This window comes from Mucor mucedo (genome assembly GCF_025094135.1).
Source record: "Mucor mucedo strain NRRL 3635 chromosome Unknown EV154scaffold_117, whole genome shotgun sequence".
In the NCBI taxonomy this organism is placed as follows: domain Eukaryota; kingdom Fungi; phylum Mucoromycota; class Mucoromycetes; order Mucorales; family Mucoraceae; genus Mucor; species Mucor mucedo.
Genome location: NW_026252401.1, coordinates 105,573 through 128,200, shown reverse-complemented (window position 1 = coordinate 128,200; position 22,628 = coordinate 105,573). Strand labels below are relative to the sequence as shown.

Sequence of the window (22,628 nt, the reverse complement as noted above, 5' to 3'; positions counted from 1 at the left end):
TGTATGTGCGTTTAGCACAGCTAGGAGGTATTTATACTTGTTTGGGGAATATATAGAATGTGATAATAATGTGATAAAAATGAATATGGTGATAATGTAAAGTTGATATGTATGGTGATAGATTTAAAGATTGATTGTGATAAATATAAGTAATCAGGTTGTTGAATGTAGAAGTAGTGTTGTGATATTTATAATAAAGTGGTGTTACTTCTTTGGCCGTTTTCTATCGGCACTGGTTATCTGGGGTACAAACTTCCTTTTTAAAAGATTAGCTTTCTTTAAGCGGAATTCGATCTCAACATCCGTGATTAAGTCCGGTTCGGGTTCAAGAGACCGGGTCGTAATGTGGCTTAGCATAACAGTAGAACCATTTACAATTGTAGACTTCACAAAAATGTAAGTTTCAATATAGTTCTAATTCAACTCTCAGTGGTTAATTAGAAGGGGAAATAGGTAAATAAGTATTTAATACTGAAATAGAAGATAATGGTTTATTGTTCTAATGTTAAGGGATATATATACTAAATGTAAATATATAGGTGATGTGATAAATATAATAATAAGGTATGGTGATGGTAATAATAGTAATACTAGTAATGTTGATGAGTAATATAAACAGGTTGTTGATGTGAAATAGGTGAACCCGAAGTGGCGTTATGTATATACATTTAAGTGGTGTTATTCGGTTTGGGCCTTTTCCTATTCATGTGATTATTCTTGACTGGTACAAATCTCCTGTTCTGGTTCTTGGTCTTCTTAAGCCTAAGTTCGATTTCTAGAGGCATGTCTACGTCAAGGTCCGGACTTCGGGTCGGACTAACCCGGCTAGTCACGTGATTCTCTAAAGCATTAAATCCATCAACATTTACAAGCTTGACAAAAATTAATACGGTTGCGGTGTTGTTTGTGAAATCAATATGTTCCCCTTGATGTGATCGTTCCGAGACAAGACAATCAATCAAAAGTATTAAATAAGATGTAGTTGTATACGATGATGTTATGAACTGGTTCTTCTTTTCAGTTATTCAATTCAATTCAATTCAGTTCTATTCAGTTATTTCTATCCAATCAGGTAGTTCTAACACTAAGGTACACAGTTGTTTCTTAAGTAAAGTAAAGATTCTTTTATTATAATAAATTATAAAATTAAAGATATAATTGTCTATTTCCAATTCAGTCAATAGCCAATCATATTCGAGAAGCGTGACATTCACGTGTTTTTAGATGACGTCACTCATTCTCAGAGATAAACGTTACTTTGAATCCACGAACGTATCAAAATGTAATATGAATATAGCTAGTATTCGGGTTATCGTCGGTTGGACAATGGGTAGTGTTCTCAAACGATACGAGGGCAATAAATGAAAGGTAGCAGCAGACTATAATACCCAGCAAATAAATGGTCATGTTAATAAGTTTCGACAAACGATCCATTAATGCAATAATACACCTACGTTATTGGATGGCTAATAGAAATGATTCAAGTAGACAAAATACCAATAGCACACAAAACTACACACAGGTCCGAAATTTAGAGATAAAAATAAGATAAGATTTATTAAGATTCTGGCTTTTTGAGGGCCTTTTATATCTTTTACATTAATTGTGATTACATCAGATTATTCTTTGAAAAGCACGACATCTTGTACTGCAAGAGCAAAATGAGAAGATTACTCATACTATTACTATAAAGAGGGTGTATATCACACGTAAGACTAGATGTCAGGATCGATATTGCAGTAATCTAATCTTGTGTGAACAAGATGAACGAGGCAACACGAGAAGAGAACAAGAAAACAGGAACACGAACACAGACACAGACAACAGAAATATATCACCTCGCACTGAGTACAAATTGGTGACCCGCAACACAATTGACCAAAACGAGCTGAATCTAAACTTGTGCTCAGACACAATGTATTACTCTTTATGGACCTACAGTACTACTACAAGAGAAGTACGAATACCAAAGGTGAGGCAAACCTTGCACGAGGGCAAAAACACAAAGGAAACAAAGACAAACACCAAGCAAAACGAAAACAAAACTACCTTACATTCGCCTCATCACGACATTCCACACCAACCAAAGAGGATTTACCAGAAGGATCAAAAACGACTCTCGCTTCGGCCGAAGGTTTACGCGCTCACGTGAAAGTCATGTGATTGGCTCAATTGGAACAACCGACGAAACCAGAAAAGCATATGACAAAAATAAATGCGGTTTCTTGGTGTAGTCGGTTATCACGTCTGCTTAACACGCAGACGGTCGCCAGTTCAAGTCTGGCAGAAATCATTTTTTTTTATTTGCGTGGGCGTGTCGTGGCTTCGGTCACACAAGTAGTTTAATATTTAAAATAGTGTTCACTAAAATATAATAAAATCATCTTTTGATCTCCTAAATAATCTTTGATATATTCGGTCGTTACATAACAATAGTTCCTCGACAATTGGTAGCACCAGTTTATTAAAAAGAATTGTTTTTGTAAAAATAATAGAAGTAGTAACAACAACGATAACAAGAATTTCATGTTGGAACAATCTCAAGAAAATTTAAACAAATTTGAAATTGAGGAAAGAATTGAAGCTGCCTTACCAACTGCATTAAAAGCTGCTTACCATAAATTAAGAATTATAAAAGCAGAAGACATTATTGTACGAATTAAATCAACAGAGAAAAGAGAGGCACATTGGAATTCAATAATCAAACCATTAGTTGGAAAATATATATTGGAATTATCGAAACAACACTTAGAACATAACAACCAAGAATTTTCGAAGCAACACTTAGAACATCACAACCAAGGAGCATCAAATATGGCTGATCAATATACAAACGAATTATCCATAGCAAACACTATTGCACTTGCGGTGAAAGAAGGAATAGCTCAAGCAATTGGGGCAATCAATGCTTCCAATACAAACCAACAACAAAATAACAATATGGAAATAGATCTTATTATCAAACCGATGAAATACAATGGATCTAGGGATCCTTTCGTTATCGATAATTTCATCAAGGGAATAAATGATTACAAAGCATATAAAGAATGGGATGACGAGCAGACGTTTAAGTTTGCTCGTACTTTGATGTGCGACATTGCATCCATATGGCTGCGTAACTTGGAATTAAATGACAATGATGCACCAACTACTTGGACTAGCCTGCGTGCGAAAATTATTTCAGGTTTCAAGCCAACGAATTCAGCTTTAGTGTTTCGAGAACGTTTAGAAGAATTGCGACAAACAACCACCATATCCCAATACATTCAAGACTTTTTGACTCTAAAACTTGGTGTGCCAACAATGACGGACGATGAAGCGGTATCTAAATTTATCAGACATCTGAAAAATAAGGATGCGCGTGTACATATTCGAAATTTGTATAGAGGTGACAAATGTCCTACCATGGATGAAGCAATCCAAGCTGCTTATGTATTTGAATCTGCCCGTAATGAGCATGGAACATATTCATTTTTGCCGAACACCAACTCCATGTCTGTACCTCAACCAATCGATGATCCGATGGATCTCTCCGCACTTCGTGATATGGTCAATTATATCAGTTCCAATAGCCGCGGTATTCAACGTGGTAATTATCGTGGTGGATATAGAGGTAATTTTCGTGGTGATTTTCGGGGTGGCTTTCGTGGTCGTGGATTTTCTCGTGGGGAATCTAGAGGTGGATTTCGAGGGGGTTTGCGTGGGCGTGGTTTCTCTCGGGGACAATTTAGAGGTGGCTATCAAGGACATCAGCAGTATTATGAACAAGAAACTCGGTCATGTTATCAATGCCAGCAAGTTGGACATTTACAGTACAATTGTCCGCAAAACCGCCAAGAAGCTCATTATATGAATGATGGTTTTTATTACAGCGACAATTATGATTACGATAATGAACAACAACATGACTATTATCCGCAATCACATCCCTCTTCCCACCCCAATCCTACCCCTACCCCTCAACCAGTAATGGATAAATCTACCAATAAAGATAAATCTTCTCAACAGTATTCTCAAGAGCCTTTTATTCTTTATGCTGTATTGCCATCATCGGCTTCCTTTGTGCAACCGTTAAAACTAAATAAGGATATGATACAAAAAGATGTTGAATTCATGTTAAATGCAAATTCTACTCCTAACAAATTACCACTATATCGCATACTTATTAACGGTCATCCATGTAGCGTATTAATTGATTCTGGGGCTAGTGCAAATTACATTCATCCTCGACTTATTCCATACGTATCCAAAACAGCACCGACGATACAGGGTCAATCGGTTGAAACGGCGAATGGTCAATTAACAGCAATTTCAAAAATCGCATCGTTTTCAATAGCACTAGGAGATTATACTGATCGAATTGAAGCCTATGTATTTGATACAAAATTCGATGTTATCCTCGGTCGATCTTGGTTATCACAGGTTCAACCTGTTCCTCATTGGCCTACCGGTGAATGGCAAATCCGAATACGCAACAACCCATACCAGATAACAACTATTCGTCCTATGAAAATCCAAGTGCGTCAAGCAATAAATGAATTAAGTATCAAGTTAGCAGATCAACAGGAATCAAAACGGGATAAGCCAAAAATTACTGATATAGCAAATAGTACTAACAACGATCTCGATTTTTTGTTGACGGCTAAACAGCTCGACACATTGCTTAAGAAAAAGAAAGTAGAAGAATGCTTTTGGATCGACATTTCGGCAATCTATAGTCCAGAGGAGCTTCATGTTATGATGGAGACAGAATCAACAAAGACGCTTACGAATGAAGAAGCTGCAACAAAGAACATGAATGAGGCATGGTGTCAAGAATTCGCGGCCGCCTACCCAAAGGTTTTTAAAGGTTGCATTGACAGTTTGCCTCCAATGCGTGAATCAGTTGAGGACATGATTGTATTGGAACCTGGTGCCAAACTAGAATCGCGAGCTCCTTACAAAATGAGTCCTATTGAACTGCGTGAGTTACGACGACAATTAGATTTATTATTAGATCAAGGCTTAATTGAACCAACATCGTCGAAATACGGCAGTCCGGTTTTATTCGTAAAACGTGCGGCGGAAGGGAATCAACCAGCCAAATTACGCATGGTATGTGATTTCAGATCGGTAAACAAGGCAACAATATCTCAACGTATTCCTGTTCCCCGAATCGATGAATGCTTGGAACAGCTTCATGGCGCGCATTTCTTTACCTCGTTGGATTTGCAAAGTGGATTTCACCAGCAACGATTAACAGACGCTGACGCGGAAAAAACCACGATTAATACTCGATATGGGCAATTTCGATGGAAAGTAATTGCTTTTGGACTACGTAACTCGGGTGCTCAATTTATGAAAATGATGACATCTGTTTTAAAAGAATATATTGACAAAATATGTATTGTATACATAGACGATATTCTGATTTTCACCAAAGATAAGGATATTGATGTCCATAAGCAACATGTCCATCTCATTATGAAGAAATTAGACGAAGCTGGATTGATTGTTAATCGTGATAAATGTAAATTTAATCGCAAACAATTGACATTTTTAGGATACGATATCATTGCAAATGTTGGTGTCCTTCCTTCCAAAAAGAAAGTAAGTGCTATTATTTCCTGGCCGATTCCGAAAAATGTTCAAGACGTGCGCAAATTCATTGGCCTATGCCAGTACTATAAGTCATTTTTGCCTTCCTTTGCATCAATCGCGGCTCCTATTACGGATTTGACGAAGGGTGGTGGATTTAAGCGTAGAGAAATTGATTGGTCAACCGAATGTCAAATTGCATTTGATAAAATCAAACAAATGATAACATCGGCCCCAGTATTATTAACGCCTTGTATGACTCGCCCATTCCGCATAGAAACTGATTCTTCCGATTTTGGTTGTGGTGCAGTATTGTTACAGCAGGACCCAGATGATAACAATCAATGGAAGCCGTTAGCATACGAATCGCACAAATTTAGTACTCAAGAACGTGCCTATCCCGCTCAAGAACGAGAATATTTGGGAATACTTCATGCATTAAGAACATGGCGATGTTTTATCGACGGTAATGACTACGAAGTGTATACGGATCATTTACCGCTAAAATATTATCAGGATACCTCAAAAATCTCACCTCGTTTAGTTCGCTGGATGTCCGAATTGAGTATGTTTTCCCCGAAAATCATATACAAACAGGGTGTGGATAATATTGTTCCAGATTTTTTAAGTCGTCGTGATGGATCCAATTGTACTCCGAATGATATATCCTTTGAACCAAGATATTTGTATGATTCACCTGACACTTGCGCTGCAGTGAATTCGCTCAATAATGATCGGTCCGATGATCCTTTGATAACTGACCCTCTCCAAGACTGGCCCCTACATTATTTCAAAAATGAAGATGAATGGCCAGACCATTTCAAAACTCAATTAAAACAACAGCAAGATCGCTTTATGGTGAAGGATAATCATGTGTGGCGTCAATTTGTGGATAAATCAAAAACTACTGCTGATATGCCGGTCAAGGAAACATGGGTAAAATTTATTCCTTTTAAACGACGAGCAGACCTTGTTGAAGATTTTCATCGTGGATTTGGACATCAAGGAAAAATAACAATAAATCAACTCATGAAAACACGGTTCTGGTGGCCTAAAATGTTAAATGATATTACAAACTGGCTCTCTCAATGCCCAGAATGTCAATTACATTCACGCAAAGAAAAGAATGTTCATCATGCGCCAATGAAACCTTTAGAAGTCCCTCCTCCTTTTTCTCGCTGGCATCTGGATTTTATCGGTGAGCTACCTTTAACCAAGAACGGAAATAAGTGGATAATTATGGCAGTGGATTACAACACGAATTGGCCAATAGCTAAAGCCCTTCCCGTTGCTAGTGCGTCGGCTATTGTCAAATTTATTTATGAGGAAATAGTGATGCGTTTTTCTTGCCCTGTTGAAATTGTGACAGACCGTGGAGCCAATTTTATGTCGAAGATATTGAAGCAGTACATGGCCAAAATCAAATCACATCATATTTTTACCAGTGCCTTCCACCCCCGTACCAACTCGAAATGCGAAAGATTAAACCAAACATTTAAACATATGCTTACCAAATATGTTAAAGGAGAGGTACACAGCTGGGACGAATATTTGGAGTCTGCATTGTTTTCTTGTCGCATTCGCAAGCATGCAACCACAGGTCTGAGCCCTTTCTTCATGACGTATGGTGTCAATCCTGTACTACCAGGCGATTTATTACGACCTTTCATGGATCCGTTAACCGAAGAAGATCCTGAATTAATAGCGGAAGATGCATTAACCCACCTACGCTATTTACGTGAACAACGTTTTCAAGCCGAAGACCGTCTTAAAGTTCAAGCTGAAAAGGATAAGGAAAAATGGGATGCACTCATTAAAGGACAAGAAACTCAAACTTTCAAAATTGATGACTATGTGATGCTTCGACACGAAAGTAAAAAGGGTCTGGAATTCAATTGGATGGGTCCGTATCAGGTTCTCAAGCACAACCTAGACTTTAACACGTACCAGATTAAAGAAGTAGATGGAAAGGTTTATTCGTCCTGGGTACACACTGACAGACTCCATCCTGTAAAATATGACGGCTCCCCAATCGACAAGGCATGGTATATTCCGCGTATAGCAAGAGCAAAAGAAAAATAATAATTTTTTTCCTACCTTGAGCTCTTTTTGGAAAGGGGGTATTGTCGTGGCTTCGGTCACACAAGTAGTTTAATATTTAAAATAGTGTTCACTAAAATATAATAAAATCATCTTTTGATCTCCTAAATAATCTTTGATATATTCGGTCGTTACATAACAATAGTTCCTCGACAGGCGTGTAAGTGTCGTGGCTTCGGCCACACAAGTGTCGAGGAACTTGTCGAGGAACTATTGTTATGTAACGACCGAATATATCAAAGATTATTTAGGAGACCAAAAGATGATTTTAGGCCCTCACAAGCAACAAATTTTTTTTTTTAAAGATCCCGATTTAGGACTTTATTATTAATTTTTTTTTTTTATTTTTTTTTGTGAAAGGTTACAATTTTGCCAAATAGATGAATAAAAAATTAAATGGATATATATAGGCGATTATTGGTCATGAGTCGGAGACTCTGACTGTGTTACCAATTTTTCTTTATTTATCGAAAATATATTATAAAATAAAAAATAAAATAAACTTATACAATTATCAATTTTTCTTTCGCAATTTCGGTACTCAACCATTCGAATTACTTAATAGATCTATGTCCAATGAGCACGATGAATTATTACGACGTCTTCAAAACCTGGAGACGTTATTGCAACAACAACATCCAGCACATGCAGCAGCACCTGTGGATACTCACCTTACTGCCCGACCAACTGCAGTTGATCTTCAACCTTATGATGAATTTTATGCTGTTCTTCCTGATGCCGCCACAGATTTCTTTCGCTCGCCTCTCTCAGAAGTTGATCGCCGAAAATTTCTCAACCTCTGTCCTTCCAACCTGGATAGACGTTATCGTGCACCAGTATTGCAACGTTCTATCAATGCGGGATCACTTACTCGCAAATTTGATCAACAACTTGCCGACGTGCAATATCGCTTATCTGGACTTACTCGACCGATTGACCTTATGGCACATAATCTTGCCCAAGGACGTACCCCAACTATTGCTGATTCTACAAACTTTATTCGTACGATCCACAGCCTACTTTCTGATGTTGCCTCACATATCACACAACTTCGTAGTGATAACATCTGTCGTGATGCCGGCTTGCCAACTGTCCCACTTGCAGACAACTCAGACGATGAAGACACTTTGTTGGATACGACTCGTATTTTGGAACAATCCAAGCTCTCCAAAGCCCTTCAAGATGCTCAATCCAAAAGTCGCACTTCCCGAAAGAAAAAGGGAAAACGTTTTAACAGTAATACAAGATCCACTACTGTCGAATCAGAAGATCAACCCACCAAATCTTCTGACAAATCTAATTTATCTGGTACCACTTCAAGACCTACCACACCTTCTGCTCCTCGTGCTTCGCACTCTTCTTCTCACAGCTCTCGGGGTTTTCAGAAACGCTAACGCCTCAACCTGTTGGCGGACGTCTTCAATATTACCAAGACGCATGGACAAAGATAACAAACAACCAATGGATTCTCGACATCATTCAAAACGGATTTCGAATTCCCCTCACCGCCAATCCACCTCTTTGTCCTACCACTGCTTCAGTCAGGTTCCCGACAGCAACAACATCACAAGCACGAACAGCAATCGAGACAGAAATCTTTTCACTCCTAGAGAAGAAAGCGATAGAGACAGCCCATGGTCCCGGTTTCCTTTCCCATCTCTTCACCGTTCCCAAGAAAACAGGCGATCTTCGTCCCGTACTCAATCTAAGACCATTAAATCAGTACGTACCACGAAAACCGTTCAAGATGGAAACTATTCAACTCGTTTGCAAAATGATTCAACCTCAAGATTACCTTACCTCTATCGACCTACAGGATGCATTCCTCCATGTACTAGTTCACTCAGCATCTCGGAAGTATCTTCAATTTCGATGGAAGAACAGCACATTTCAATTCAGGACACTGGCATTCGGCCTATCTCTGAGTCCGATGGTATTCACGAAACTCCTGAAACCTCTCCTAAGTTGGGCACGCCGGAAGGGAATAAGGATATCTGCATATCTAGACGATCTAATCATTACTGCCAAGACCAAAGAATTGAGCCACCTCCACACCACTCAGGTGTGTCAAAAGTTGCAGGAATTGGGTTTCCTTTTCAAAGAATCCAAATCTCACCTCATTCCAACACAACAGATAGATCACCTAGGATTCACAATCGACACAACAAACATGTCACTTTCAGTTCCAGCATCCAAGCGCCGCGACATCCGTCGGGAAGCCTTGAAAATGTTACGAACCAAGTCGTGCAGTCTCCGCAATCTATCATCGTTTATAGGGAAAGCACAAGCAACCACTCCAGCCGTCTTTCCAGCCAGGTTAAGAACTCGAGAACTACTACAACTGAAGAATCAACTACTTCACCAAGGGATCTCATGGAACACAATGATTACAATTACACCACCAGCTTGCGAGAACTTACATTGGTGGATCAACCACTTAACCAAATGGAACGGTCTATCATTCTTACCAGAGACACCGAAACAAGAGGTATTCACAGATGCATCGAACAGCGGATGGGGAATTGTGATCAACAATCAAGTGATGAGTGGAACATGGACTCCAGAGGAATTAGAACAACATATCAACTACAGGGAACTAGCAGTGATATGGAAGTGTGTGAAGATGAAACAACTTCAGGGTCAGGTAATACGCATTTATTGCGACAACACATCAGCAATAGCCTATGTACGCCATTTTGGGGGGACCCGATCACCAGCACTCATGGAATTAGCATCAAAAATTTGGAACACTTGTTTGAAAACCAACACTCGCTTGCATCTCACATATATTCCGTCAGCAATCAACCCAGCCGATTCCCCATCACGGCAAATGATCACTCAAATCGAATGGAAAATCGATCAACTATATTACCAACAGTTAGAGAAACTATGGGGGATACACAACGTCGATTGCTTTGCGAGTCGAGAGAGTCACCAAACTCAACACTACTTCAGTTGGAAATGGGACCCTCAAGCACTATCAACCAATGCATTCCTGACCCCATGGAATCGATGGAAGAGAGTCTTTCTATGTCCGCCTTGGAACCTCCTGCCACGATGCCTTCAACATTTGAATCAGCACCCAACAACAGCAACCATAATCACGCCCAATTGGCCGAGTGCAATTTGGTACCCTCTGCTTTTATCCATGACCAAGGAACCACCTCTTCTAGTACCATCCAACATGATTCACCCCAACCTCCAAGGAGACGACCTATTCAAGAAGAATCAACAATGGGAACTTCTGGCTTGGAACATAAACGGCAAAGACTTCAATTAAATGGATATGATGACAATGCTCTTGCTATTTTTCTTAACCCTGAAGCTCAACCTTCAGTCCATAGATATAACCCTATCCAACAACAATTCATACGGTGGTGTGAACTACATCGTTTTAATGCTTCTAGTCCTGATCCTGCTCAAATCGTTAACTATCTTTCTTATGGTCATCTAACTTTAAACTGGAAAGTGGCAACCTGTCTCAATTATAAATCTGCAATACTTGAGTTATACGACCCATCTGCTCGTCAGGAAATACTAAAAGACTCAAACTTTATCAGATTTTTTACCAACTTGCGTGCTTTAACCATACGATCTTTCGACAGACCCGACTATGATTTAACTCCTGTACTTGACAAACTTCACTCTTGGGGACCGAACAATCTTCTTACTGCCGAACAACTTACAAGGAAACTGTGTTTCTTATTAGCTATTACTGGTTTTCTTCGTCATGCTGACCTTCACCGTATCAACATGCTGAAAACTTCTGTCCTTACCACCACTTCTCAACTCAAACTGGTTATAGACTGTCCAAAAGAAAAACGTGGAGGCTCTCCTATTGAACGTGTTGTATTTATACATCAACATCCTGATTCTCTTTTATGTCCTGTTCTAGTGTATCAAGAATATGTTGCTCGTATTGCTACTACTCCTTGTCTCGGTCCTCATCCTACTAGACCTTCAAGAACAATTGGTTTTCTCGTACGTAGTCTCAATGATTTCAACTCATCTGTGTCTGTTCAAACTATTAGCCGACATGTTCGTAGCCTACTCAATCATATCACGGTGCATGATAGCTCTGACCAACGTCACCCTCCTCCTCGTGCTCGTGCTGTTGGTTCCTCCAATGCTGCTTTACATGGTGCTAACCTGGATGATATCTTAGTGCATGGTTCTTGGGCTTCTGCTTGCGTATTTGACAACTTTTACCGGTTATCTCGTCAAACTGTCACTAACTTTACGACTATGGCTCTTTCAAGTAATCCTCTTGGTTTTAATACTCTGAATCCACAGTCAGAGTCTCCGACTCATGACCAATAATGTGTTATTTGTGTGAGTGAAATGAAACACTCACTTACATTATTGGGAGTAGGAGGAGACTCTGACTGTCCCTCCCTCCCTCCCTTATTTTATATATATATTTATTTTATTCCTGAAATTGCGATTTCTTTTATTGATAATTGTATAAGTTTATTTTATTTTTTATTTTATAATATATTTTCGATAAATAAAGAAAAATTGGTAACACAGTCAGAGTCTCCTCCTACTCCCAATAATGTAAGTGAGTGTTTCATTTCACTCACACAAATAACACATTAACAATAACATCGAATTTTCTCCAGTGCCAAAATTTTCGAAATATCCCAATAAAGGATTAAAATCCAACGACCCCAGAATCCTTCTATCAGATGAAAAATCAGCCAAATTGAGCTACTGAACTCACCAATGTTTTTTTTTTTTTTTTTTTGATAAAAGAGTTGTGTTTGTGATCCTCTTCATTTTTCTTTACCAATTATTAACTATCCAATGTTATTTAACCAAATGCCTTTCCAAAAGTACACTACCATCGTCATATGGGATTCAGCAAGCACCAACGTTTTGATCGAGTTGTTTTCCGATTACGTTGTAAACGTGGGTGTTATTCGCTCACCTCAAGCAAAGCTGAATTTGAACAAGGCAACGGAAGATGCTTTTAATGCCAGTGACGCTATCAACGGTAGAAGGGACTTTGCAGCGATGAATAACAAGTGGATTCGCCTCTGTGATACGTTCAGAACCAGACGAGACGATGCTAATTCTACTGGTAGTGCACCTCTTCAACACTGGGAGTTTCACGATCTGATGGAACAGGCAACATCGAGAATGCAATAAAACTGTAGTGGAGACTTTGTTGTCGGTAAAGTGTAGAAATGTCTGATTCCATAATCATATTCATATCATCATCAAGTCCAAATAAAATTTATTGCGATTCAGCAACTACTGTAACAATTTGAGATAGGTTCATTTTGTTTTCTCTAGAAATAAAAAGTATATCGAAACAATACAGTCCTTGAAAAATAATAACAGATAGGTTAGCATTTTGAGTGAACTTTATATTTTAATCGTTCAAAAAGGGTCATTAAAAAGCAACGTCATGGATTTTGGAAAAAGCTTTCTTTTGGAAGTCTGAAGTAACCTTTCACAAAAAAAAAAAAAAAAAAAAAAATAATAATAAAGTCCTTAATCGGGATCTTTAAAAAAATAATTTTGTTGCTTGTGAGGGCCCTAAATATAGAACATCTTATCGATGTTTGTATATTTAGTTGTAGAAAATAGGCATCCAAATATTCCATGCACTACTTCTCTTATACACTTACAGTCGTATAAGTTGTGTTTATCAATATATAAGTAAATGAACCATTTATATAAATAGCTGTTCTATTCTCTCTATGGGTAGCTAATCCATTGAGAGAACTATTAATATTAAGTTTCTCTTTCTTATATTTCTTGATTTGATCGGAGAAGCTTCTCTTCCCGATTGGTGATATCGTAACTCAGTGGTATAGAATTCTATATCCAACTGTCATTCGTATATCGATTTTAAGCCAATCATGCAATCTTTTTATATAGAAATATGTACTCATAGTAGGAGTCGTTGTGTAGCAGTATACAGGTGTATGCTGTTACTCAATATTAAAGGATGTTTTTATTCCATGTTTTTATTTTATTCGATTTATTTGTTTATTTTCTAATAAATCATACCCAAATACGACACTATCTTCTACAACCAAATATACAAATTTCGATAAAATATTCTATATTTGGGATCGTATTTTATTCATTACAAAGATAATAAATAAATTATCAACTATTATGTTCTACTGCCAACTATACTTGACAAACAAGTATGCATCTTTTACAGTAACCGTTGCATAATCTGATAAATAGGTGTCTTGTAACACTAAAGATTTATTAGAGTACCCGTGCTCCCGATCCACTGATATGGGACAACGTTAACTGGAAACAATTCTAACGAGTAGTAGTCATTTAACCCAAGGCAGGAAACAAAGTATAGATCTATTCCAAAGCCAGAAAGGTTGACTCATCATCAAAACCTAGGAGAGTCGTGCAATATAAAAAGGATTAATTATTTCATAGCAGCAGAGTTCTTTTTACCTCCAATAAAGATATACATTTATCTCATTATTTCTCAAGTGCATTATTTTTGTCAAATACCACAGATCTAAGGGTTCCCAAAATGCTCTTTTAACGGCAACCATGTTGATTCCAGGTATACAAACAATGGAAGGTATCTTGTGGTTAGCTCGTAATTGCCCCTCATGGCACTCCAGTTTTGCTCCCACTCTTCTTCATCGAAACTGTTCATACATCTATTCCATCTGATCATGAACTCGTTCCAATCATCATCTGTTAAAAAATAACCTTTGCATTCGGCCAAAACCTTCTTGTTGATATGCCAACTAGTGTTCGAACTTTTCGAGCTTGCACCGATCTTGCGCCAGTTCGAACGAAGCTCGAACCGAGTTTTTGTACTCGAGCTTGCGCCACTTTTTTTGGGTTCGAGCGAGCTTCGATCGATGCTCGCTCGAAGCTCGCTCGGCTAAAATGTCGATAGTAGTCACTTTAAAGTTAAGGTCCTTGAAAGACTACAGATGGCATTTCCCCTTGATTTTAATCTTTTCTTCCCTTTACCATTTTTTTTTTATTTATGCTCTAATAATTCCAATTAAAATGCTTTGGACTTTTATTTAATTGTACAACCAACAAACACATTTACCATAGAAAATGAAACACTGTTGCACACTATACCCAACTAAGCCAATTTTTTACAGCAACCATAGTAACATGACGTAGCAGAATTAATTTAAACTTTCATGTTCAAAAATCCAAATGTATTATAATTATGGATGCAGTAATAGTTTGATTTAATTATCCGAATTTGGTGTTATAGCTGGTGAAAAAAAAACTTTTCTTTTCCTTTTTCAAACTTCTATTTCAATAAATAACAATTTTATTATCATAATTTTCTGTAATTAACATCACTTTGACGTGCACTTTGTGTAATAAAAAGGGCGAGCGAGTTCGAGCTATCGTATTCGCAACCGAGCCGAGCTTCAGAAACTTCGAGCGAGCTCGAGCTGCAAAAAAACGCATGCGAGCGAGCTTCGACTGGAACACGATCGAAGCTCGCTCGAGAGTTTCGATCTTCATTCCGAACACTAATGCCAACGACAGATAAGAATTGTACTGGAATCAAAAATGGTCTCTAAAGCGCCTTTTCATGCCAAATTACGGTCAATAGCAATAATGCTGGGATCAAATGGTTCTACATAGCACCAAAACAGCTTCATACGTAATGTTGAAACCGCCCACTCATAATTGGCTTGGGTTTCGTCTTTTAAAAAACACCACATACAAAAAATGTCTAATTGAAGCAATCAATGCCAACAACGTGCAACAATGGCATACCAAATTTGTTGGTTTTGTACGTGCAATCTATCAAAAGCACTTGAGGGAAGGAGCTCCCGAAAATCATCGTCAGAAAGGTTAGGGGTGTTTTCGTTTAATAAAGGCATTAAAACAATTAAAAGTTCAGATAAACGTAACGGGATTGGGATGAAAGTAAAAAGATACAATTTATTAATGCTTTGACAGAGCAGCCCCGCATAAATATCAAAATTTAAGTGAAATCGAATTCGCAGTTTCATAGGTCAAAAAAGGCCAAAAAAAAATCGAGGGGGTGAATAGAGACTTTAATTTACACTGTACTAAAAAGTAAATTATACTGTTTGGAAATCAGATTAGTGTTTTTTTCCACCATTTTTTACACTATTAGTGTAAACACTTTCACTAATCTGTCCTTGAAATAAGCCAATCGCTTCTGTCAATATCCCATATATAAAGACCAACTTTTTAAAATTCATGTTATTGGCCTTCTACTAGTCTGTATTTGGACAGTGATAAAAGTCACTGTGAATGCTGTAGTGTAACACTTAATGAAAATCTGAGTCCCCTAAATTCTCTAATATAACAATTCCATTATTATTTATATATTACTGAGAATAAAAGCGCAGCCTGAAGGCCTGTAACCACATCTGGAGTCGGAGTCGAGGCAATTAAGATTGTCATAGGAACGACTGACAATTTAATTTCTATTTTGCGTTTTGGAATTCTACCATTAATGTTAAAGTGTTCTGTTTGATGTTATCATTTTAAATTAACCAACAGGTGGTAGGGTCTCTCCCATAATTATTCAATTAGGCATAGTAATTCATTTATGTTCCTATCTAGTTGTTTTTTTTAATATGATCAGAAATGAACGCAGTTTAAGAACTCGAGTAACACGTCCAGATAAATCAATACTCACGATAGCAGCAATAGCATCAGGAAATATAACCCCGTCTAGTTGGATGAATCAATGATGTTTGTTGAACCCTGTTTTTCTTGTTGCAGAAGAGAATAAAATTTGTTAGTTACCGTCGATTCTGATGAAGATATGTAAGGAAATCGGCCATTACATTTCACTAGTAAACAAAAAAAAGCAAAAAAAAATTTCCTATGCACTTTACGATTGCGTACCTCATATCTAAAACAAGCATTATAATATAATGATATCGGTTAAATTGGAAGTGGCATCGCATTATTATAATCTAGTTTATCCCGAAAAAATTTGACCTTTTAAGTTATAATATTATTGTTTATAAGTTCAGACAATTGCCTTATATCAGCTGGGTAAATAAAAGACACAAAATACGTTCTTCTTTGAATGAGTGATTTTGACAATGTCCTATCTTTTGTACTAAATAAAATACAGCAGGTAGTATGCAATCAATCTTTGCGACGGGTGTTTAGTTACTGCCTTTCCTTCAAAAAACGATACCACGGTTTACCTGTAGTGCAACCCAGAACTTAAAATTATCCAAATTTATATGCCATTGATTAAGATCTTGACATCTTTGGGCGATATCTTGTTGTACAGTATTGATGAATTTGTATTTAAACTTGTGTCTAATTTTATTTATTCTATCGATATAACAGTGAACGGACAATACGACGATGGTACCAGTCAACACAAGAGGCTTATCACTGGTAATTGTATAAACTTTTGCCGTGGAAATAAGACTTGAGCAAAGGGTCCATCGTAAAATTTTTAGAGTAACACTCATACAGACATTTAGGAAGTTTTTCGTACCTCGAAAGCACAAAAGACAGATGTAAAAAAAAAAAAAAAAAAAAAAAAAAATGTCGACGCATTCGATCAAGTTTCTAGTGTTATTTCATCGGCCACATTACATCTCACAGTGCCTACCAGAATTTTGTAAGTTTTATTGAAAGCATTGGTAAAAGATCTTATCTAACTAGGGATGGTATAGTTGAGGATTTTTTGTAACATACACAACCGTAGTTTGTAACTAAAAAATTCCTTATCTCTCATTGCCGAAGGAGTAAGTATTTTGTGTATATTACAGTTGTATGTCAATAAAGCAAGCTTACCACAGATTAAAGTCTAAAAGTGTTTTGTATTGAACGAAAACATGGTTTTATGTTCTGATAATCCCACGTACCCAATTTCTTTTTATGTGATCTCTGATCTCCAGCAGATTTCTCCCGAGTGATTATATTAAATTTGATATACTTTATATCAGTTATTTTAGATACGTGAGCACGACGTATGGTATTTCCTGACTGTGGGTATAGACAGCAATTAAAAAAGGGGATTTTTAATGATACAATCTAATTTAAAATTCTAAGGTTTCTATCAAGCACATCCTCTACTTTATGACGCACGCCAAACTTTCCATTTCTATCGTTTTCAAACCATTGTACCGTATCTTCTACAGTTCTTAAACTGTGCATATATTTGGAATCCAAAATTTCCTTTTCTGAAGGTAAAGCGTAACGTCTGTAAGGAAGTTCATGGAAATCTTGATCGTTGGAGAAGAACAATTTTCTTCTGATATTTGCGTGGAACCGCTTTACTTTGATGTCTTTCTCCAAATCTATATCTTCTAATGTAGCAGGGTTCCATTTAGGCTGTTTTTTAAGCACAACATGAGAAGTTACACCTTCAATAAAGTCATGAGCATACTAATATGTATCCGTAAGTATAAATAAGATCACGTTAGATGAATACCCACTTACAGGTATAGTCTGCCACAAGACATGTTCCATTCTTAAGCATTCCTTCAAGGACAACTTGGAACCACGTCTAATATGCTCGTGTGTAGTTTTAACGGCTGATGGAGAACGTTTCAAGATTGTATCGATTGTTTCAAGCGAGAGTTTAGATCCATCAGCTTTTAAGTCATCTAGGACATCTTCCATGTGCTCGTGTTTAAAACATGTATCAATGGTAATTCTATTTTGACCGTGTAAGGTGTAAGTAGCAGGTTGATGATCTTTCTTTACTGCAAAGTCTTCGATGGTTTGATGAACGATATCATGTGTAACATGGTCTAATTCGGCTAAACGCGTTTCCAAGGCTTCAATGCGAGAGGAAGGGACAAAGTGGGTTGCAAGTCCGGCAAATCTTTTAAGAAATCAAAAAATTAGCATGACTAACAGTAAAACCACTAAGAAAAAAAAAAAAAAAAAGTACATTACAAGGCATCTTCTCCTTTCACAATTCTACTTGTGGCACCCATATAAGCACCCAAATGTCCATCTAGTCGAGATAAAAAGAAACTTGCACCCACATCACAAAATAAACCAATGGCAGTTTCGGGCATAGCAAAAAGAGTATTTTCTGTGGCAATTCTGAAAGGAGCAAAACTACATAAACCACCACCTGCACCCACTGAAAATAAAATAAGTTTATCTCTGACCCTCTGATTCCTCTCCCTTCTCCTTACTTGTAATTCCATCCATTACAGCAATATAAGGTGTCTTCATGGTGCCCATAAAATGAAGCATATCGTACTCTGTTTCGATTTGATGAGCCAAATCATCATGTTTTTTGGGATCTTTGACGCTACAGACAACATCTAAAAGGATGAAGATAAGAGATGATATTAGCTCAAGATGAATGGATACCCTTATTTCAGGGTATACCTTTTACATCTCCACCAGCACAAAGGGCTCTTCCCCTCCCCTTAAAAAAGACTACTTTGGCTTGATCCGATACTTCCCACGACTTGTTTTGAAGTGTCAATCATAGGTAATTATTTTCCTCCGCAAAAAAAAAGAGGGTTTACCTTCAAGTTTGGATAAATGATGTCGACCATTTCCATATCAAGTGCATTTAACACACGGGGCTTATTGAGAATGAATTGACGTGACCCCAAATGTTTCTTAATAAGAACCGTTGGCTATGAGAAAAGAAAGGGTTGAGGATCAAAGATTATTTTTGCTGTAGTCCTATTTTTACCTCTACAGCGTTATGCTTTTGAGTGAACTTTCAAAAGGTGCAAACTGTTAATATTTGTGTCTTTTTTTTTTTTTTGCTAGAAACATATAAACTGCTTACTCCTCTTTTCAGAACAAGTTGCAATGTTCTCAAAGTCATTTCTTTATAATATGCAAATGGACGTAAAAAGGAACGTTTTGTTCGTTCTTTTTTCCCACATTATAACGAGTGTCGGAGCTATCTCCTTTTTTGATGACTGATAGCTTTTGTACAACTGTGTCAATGTGTTTAGCCTTTTCAATGGTTTAGCCTCTTTAAACGCTGCACTACTCCACGGTGCCAATTTGGCCGTTTTCAGATAGTTTTGCGCGCTTGTAAATATCAATCTGCGCCCAATTTGAATCATTGATCATTTTACTTTACCTGTTAAATTAATGCGCCTTTTGTTATCTCACTTATTCTCGTTTGTTAAAATAAAAACTTTTGACTACCTGATGGTCATTTTATCAACTTCGTCCAAAAAAAAAAAAAAAAAAAAAAAAAATCCCAGTATAAAGAGGATGATAGGACAAGGAGGGAAAATAAAAAAAGATGAGCCCAACCAGCTGATTGAGATCAATAAGTACACTTTTGCCTACCCTTTACCTTATTTACCTTTCAATAAAACAAATTAGACATATCTACAGTTATATACAAATGGATTTGCATTCAAGCGTCAGTCCAAAGTAAGGATTATTTGTCACCTGATGGTAACAAGAACCAGTCAATTTTAAGCGCGGTCCATATTGGTTTTCAATCCTTTCAGGTTTCTCTTATTGATCTTTGCGCTTGGATTCCTTGCAACAGTGGTGATGGGTAATTCCTTTTTGGCAACGCAGGTGATTTTGTTATCGCAGGGAGTAAGTAAAAAGGGAGCTATAATGCAACAAGTTCAACTTGACAGACTACCCCTCAGTATTCGTGTTTTTTGTAATATGCGTGTGAAAACGTTGCCAACACCAGACAGACTAGTAGCAGTAGGAGAAGGGTGTTCCACCACCACCACCACCACTGGACGGTGCCTTAATTTCTATTGATGCATGATTTTCAAGCCCCATCGTATATGTTGATGAGTAATAGGTCGTTGTGCATGGCCATATGAACGGATTTAATAATGTAGATCCCAATTTAACGTTAAAAAAACTTTTTTTAATTTGTCCAAAATTTAAAAGAGCTGTAACCCTACATATTGAGCATGGCCCTTAATCAAGCAGTTATATAAAAGATTAAATAACTTTCAACGATGAGTTAAAGCTAACATGGGTTTTTGTATAAGGTAAACTATCCATTTTGGGAGGTGTAAACAATGATGTGTGTGAGAGAACAGTGAGGAAAAATTTGTTTATTTTTCAGCTTTAGGGGGTAATTGGTTACGCAAATTTGCTAATATTTATAAATGGGGGGTGATGATTAGAAGAAAAAAAAAAAAAAAAAGAATGAAAAAAAAAAAGAGATTAAAAAAAAAAAAAGATGATAATTATAATGATGAATGAAGCTTGTTACAAAAGGTTTTTTTTTTTTTTTTTTGGTGTGTTGAAGGATAAAGATGTATATTTACTTGCGTTTATACATTCTTCTAGGTGGTTTTGGTGGTGGCAAAGAAGTCTGTTTGGCGTACATGTATTAGTAATCCAGATTAGAAACTTTTATTTCCTTTATTTTACCTTGTCAATGTATTCCCAAGATTCATCTTGAGTGTCAATATCATCAAAGGATCTCTTGGATGATTTATCTTCCAATAAAGCTTGAATGTCATGGAGAACATTAGCTTCACGAATGATTGTATTTGGTCGGCGTATTTGATAGTATTGATAGACAGATTGTTGTGGTTGATTGACCGATGATTGATAGATGGATTCAGAGAGTGATGCTTGAATACTATCTTCCAAGACTTCCTGATTGTCGGCAAATGATTGACGAACAGAATCCTCATAAATTGAATCATTGAGCATGGATTGGCCAGATGGATCAAAACGAGGATCAGTGGACTTCTTATTGGGTTCATCATCAACAAGATAATTGTGTTCGATTGGACATGAACAGAGTTTGTTGGGCTTCTTTTGTGGCTTTGAAGGAGCAGCAAATTGATTTGTTGTGGGCGTAAAGTCCATGATATAATCATCTTGTGATATTATGTCATGCTGACGATTCTCACAGACCGAGACTGGTTCTTCAAAGCAGATAAATTTTTTTTCGGCGCACACATACTTGTAAGCAGCAAAGGCACCGTAAAGAAGAGCATGTGAAATAGATTCTACAGCAGAAACAGCAATCGAACGAAGACGTTTAGCGGGAGGATACTGATCCTTTTCAGCAGGCACCTTCTTGATGGATTTGATTCTTCGTTGGTGAGGGTCATACTGTACCTCTTCGGCATATTGCTTCAACTGGTAGGGGTCATAACTACTGGAAGCGATGCTATAGTCATTATAAGCGGTCTTGACATTATTTAAGCGATCGTACATGCGCGCAAGATAGCGACGACGATAACTGGAAGACTCCAATGAAACTTTTTTATCAAACAACATTCTTATTAAAAGAATAAAAGGAAAAATAATAAAAAACGGCGACTATTAAATAAAAATAATGTTTTCTTTTTTGCTTGTTGAAATAAAGCTCAAGATCCGTAAATGATGCTTTTTCAGTTCTTTTATAATAAAATGAAGCTATGAAAAAAAAAAAAAAGGGTTTTAAAAGAAGAAAAAGGATAAACAAAGAGATAAAAATTATAGGGAGTGATGTGAATATTTATACCAAAAAAAAAAAATCACCAGACCTTCTGTTACAATTTGTTCCCGCACACACCGTTTCAACATATCTCTAATAGATTGTACATCAGTGTATTCAGCACAGATACAGAGAGAGCCACTTTATTACATCTATTGCTGCTTATTTACCTTTTTACAATTTTCATCTATCCTCATACCAGACCTTCATACATATGTAAACCTTCTTCACCCCTCTTTCAACTCCTTTAGTCAGTCACTCTTGCACTGAACCGGCAAATATTTTAAAATCTTAAATATTGCCATATGTTTGTTCTTAAGCAAGTTCGACTATTCTAATGTAAAAATAAAAATAAAACTGTAGACTGAACATTGCATAGAATACGATCAGCTCTTCAAGGGCTAACAAAGAAACCCAATGAAGAATTACCGGCTTCTACAGTCTATTTTAGATCTTGCTCATGTAGACACCATGACTGTACAAACACGCTCTTCTGCTTCAATGTGAGGGGGTCGCTGACGGTAGTTGTCCGGTTGAGTAAAACATGTATATCACTACC

General features: G+C 37.1%; 5 protein-coding genes and 1 non-coding gene across 6 annotated transcripts; 4 read left to right on the top strand and 2 right to left on the bottom strand.

Moving 5' to 3' along the window:
* Positions 1–2,219: 2,219 nt before the first annotated feature.
* Positions 2,220–2,293, top strand: EV154DRAFT_t105. Its single transcript has one exon. It is a non-coding gene; the product is annotated as a tRNA-Val (tRNA).
* Positions 2,294–8,441: 6,148 nt separating this feature from the next.
* On the top strand, positions 8,442–8,999 carry EV154DRAFT_385041 (uncharacterized protein; the record flags this gene model as incomplete). Its single annotated transcript, XM_051595033.1, has 1 exon — positions 8,442–8,999. A coding segment is annotated over one exon (558 nt), but the record flags the coding sequence as incomplete, so codon positions are not given.
* Positions 9,000–11,214: 2,215 nt separating this feature from the next.
* Positions 11,215–11,934, top strand: EV154DRAFT_391670 (uncharacterized protein; the record flags this gene model as incomplete). The annotated part of the gene is made up of 1 exon (XM_051595120.1): positions 11,215–11,934. A coding segment is annotated over one exon (720 nt), but the record flags the coding sequence as incomplete, so codon positions are not given.
* Positions 11,935–12,498: 564 nt separating this feature from the next.
* EV154DRAFT_568090 (uncharacterized protein) lies at positions 12,499–12,828 on the top strand (the record flags this gene model as incomplete). The annotated part of the gene is made up of 1 exon (XM_051606057.1): positions 12,499–12,828. The coding sequence occupies one exon, from the start codon at positions 12,499–12,501 to the stop codon at positions 12,826–12,828; it is 330 nt and encodes a 109-aa protein (XP_051453408.1).
* A 4,799-nt stretch (positions 12,829–17,627) lies between these two features.
* Positions 17,628–19,843, bottom strand: EV154DRAFT_522760 (ClpP/crotonase-like domain-containing protein). The gene is made up of 8 exons (XM_051603031.1): positions 19,424–19,843; positions 19,325–19,351; positions 19,152–19,265; positions 19,009–19,090; positions 18,810–18,941; positions 18,562–18,754; positions 18,100–18,487; positions 17,628–18,045 (listed from the first exon to the last, which is right to left on the bottom strand). The coding sequence occupies exons 1-8, from the start codon at positions 19,460–19,462 to the stop codon at positions 17,692–17,694; spliced, it is 1,329 nt and encodes a 442-aa protein (XP_051453407.1). The 5' UTR covers positions 19,463–19,843; the 3' UTR covers positions 17,628–17,691.
* Positions 19,844–20,785: 942 nt separating this feature from the next.
* On the bottom strand, positions 20,786–22,082 carry EV154DRAFT_522756 (uncharacterized protein). Its single transcript, XM_051603030.1, has 2 exons — positions 21,007–22,082; positions 20,786–20,947 (listed from the first exon to the last, which is right to left on the bottom strand). The coding sequence occupies exons 1-2, from the start codon at positions 21,868–21,870 to the stop codon at positions 20,897–20,899; spliced, it is 915 nt and encodes a 304-aa protein (XP_051453406.1). The 5' UTR covers positions 21,871–22,082; the 3' UTR covers positions 20,786–20,896.
* Positions 22,083–22,628: the final 546 nt, after the last annotated feature.

Excerpts from the sequence above, each read along its gene's own strand:
- EV154DRAFT_522756 (XM_051603030.1), bottom strand. The coding sequence starts at position 21,870 with ATGTTGTTTGATAAAAAAGTTTCATTGGAGTCTTCCAGTTATCGTCGT. Across the intron at positions 20,948-21,006 it reads CTTGGGAATACATTGACAAG|ACTTCTTTGCCACCACCAAA; the intron begins GTAAAATAAAGG and ends TACGCCAAACAG.
- EV154DRAFT_522760 (XM_051603031.1), bottom strand. The coding sequence starts at position 19,462 with ATGACTTTGAGAACATTGCAACTTGTTCTGAAAAGAGGA. Across the intron at positions 19,352-19,423 it reads AACTTGTTCTGAAAAGAGGA|TTCACTCAAAAGCATAACGC; the intron begins GTAAGCAGTTTA and ends ACCTTTTGAAAG. Across the intron at positions 19,091-19,151 it reads TCATTTATCCAAACTTGAAG|TCGTGGGAAGTATCGGATCA; the intron begins GTAAACCCTCTT and ends CTTCAAAACAAG.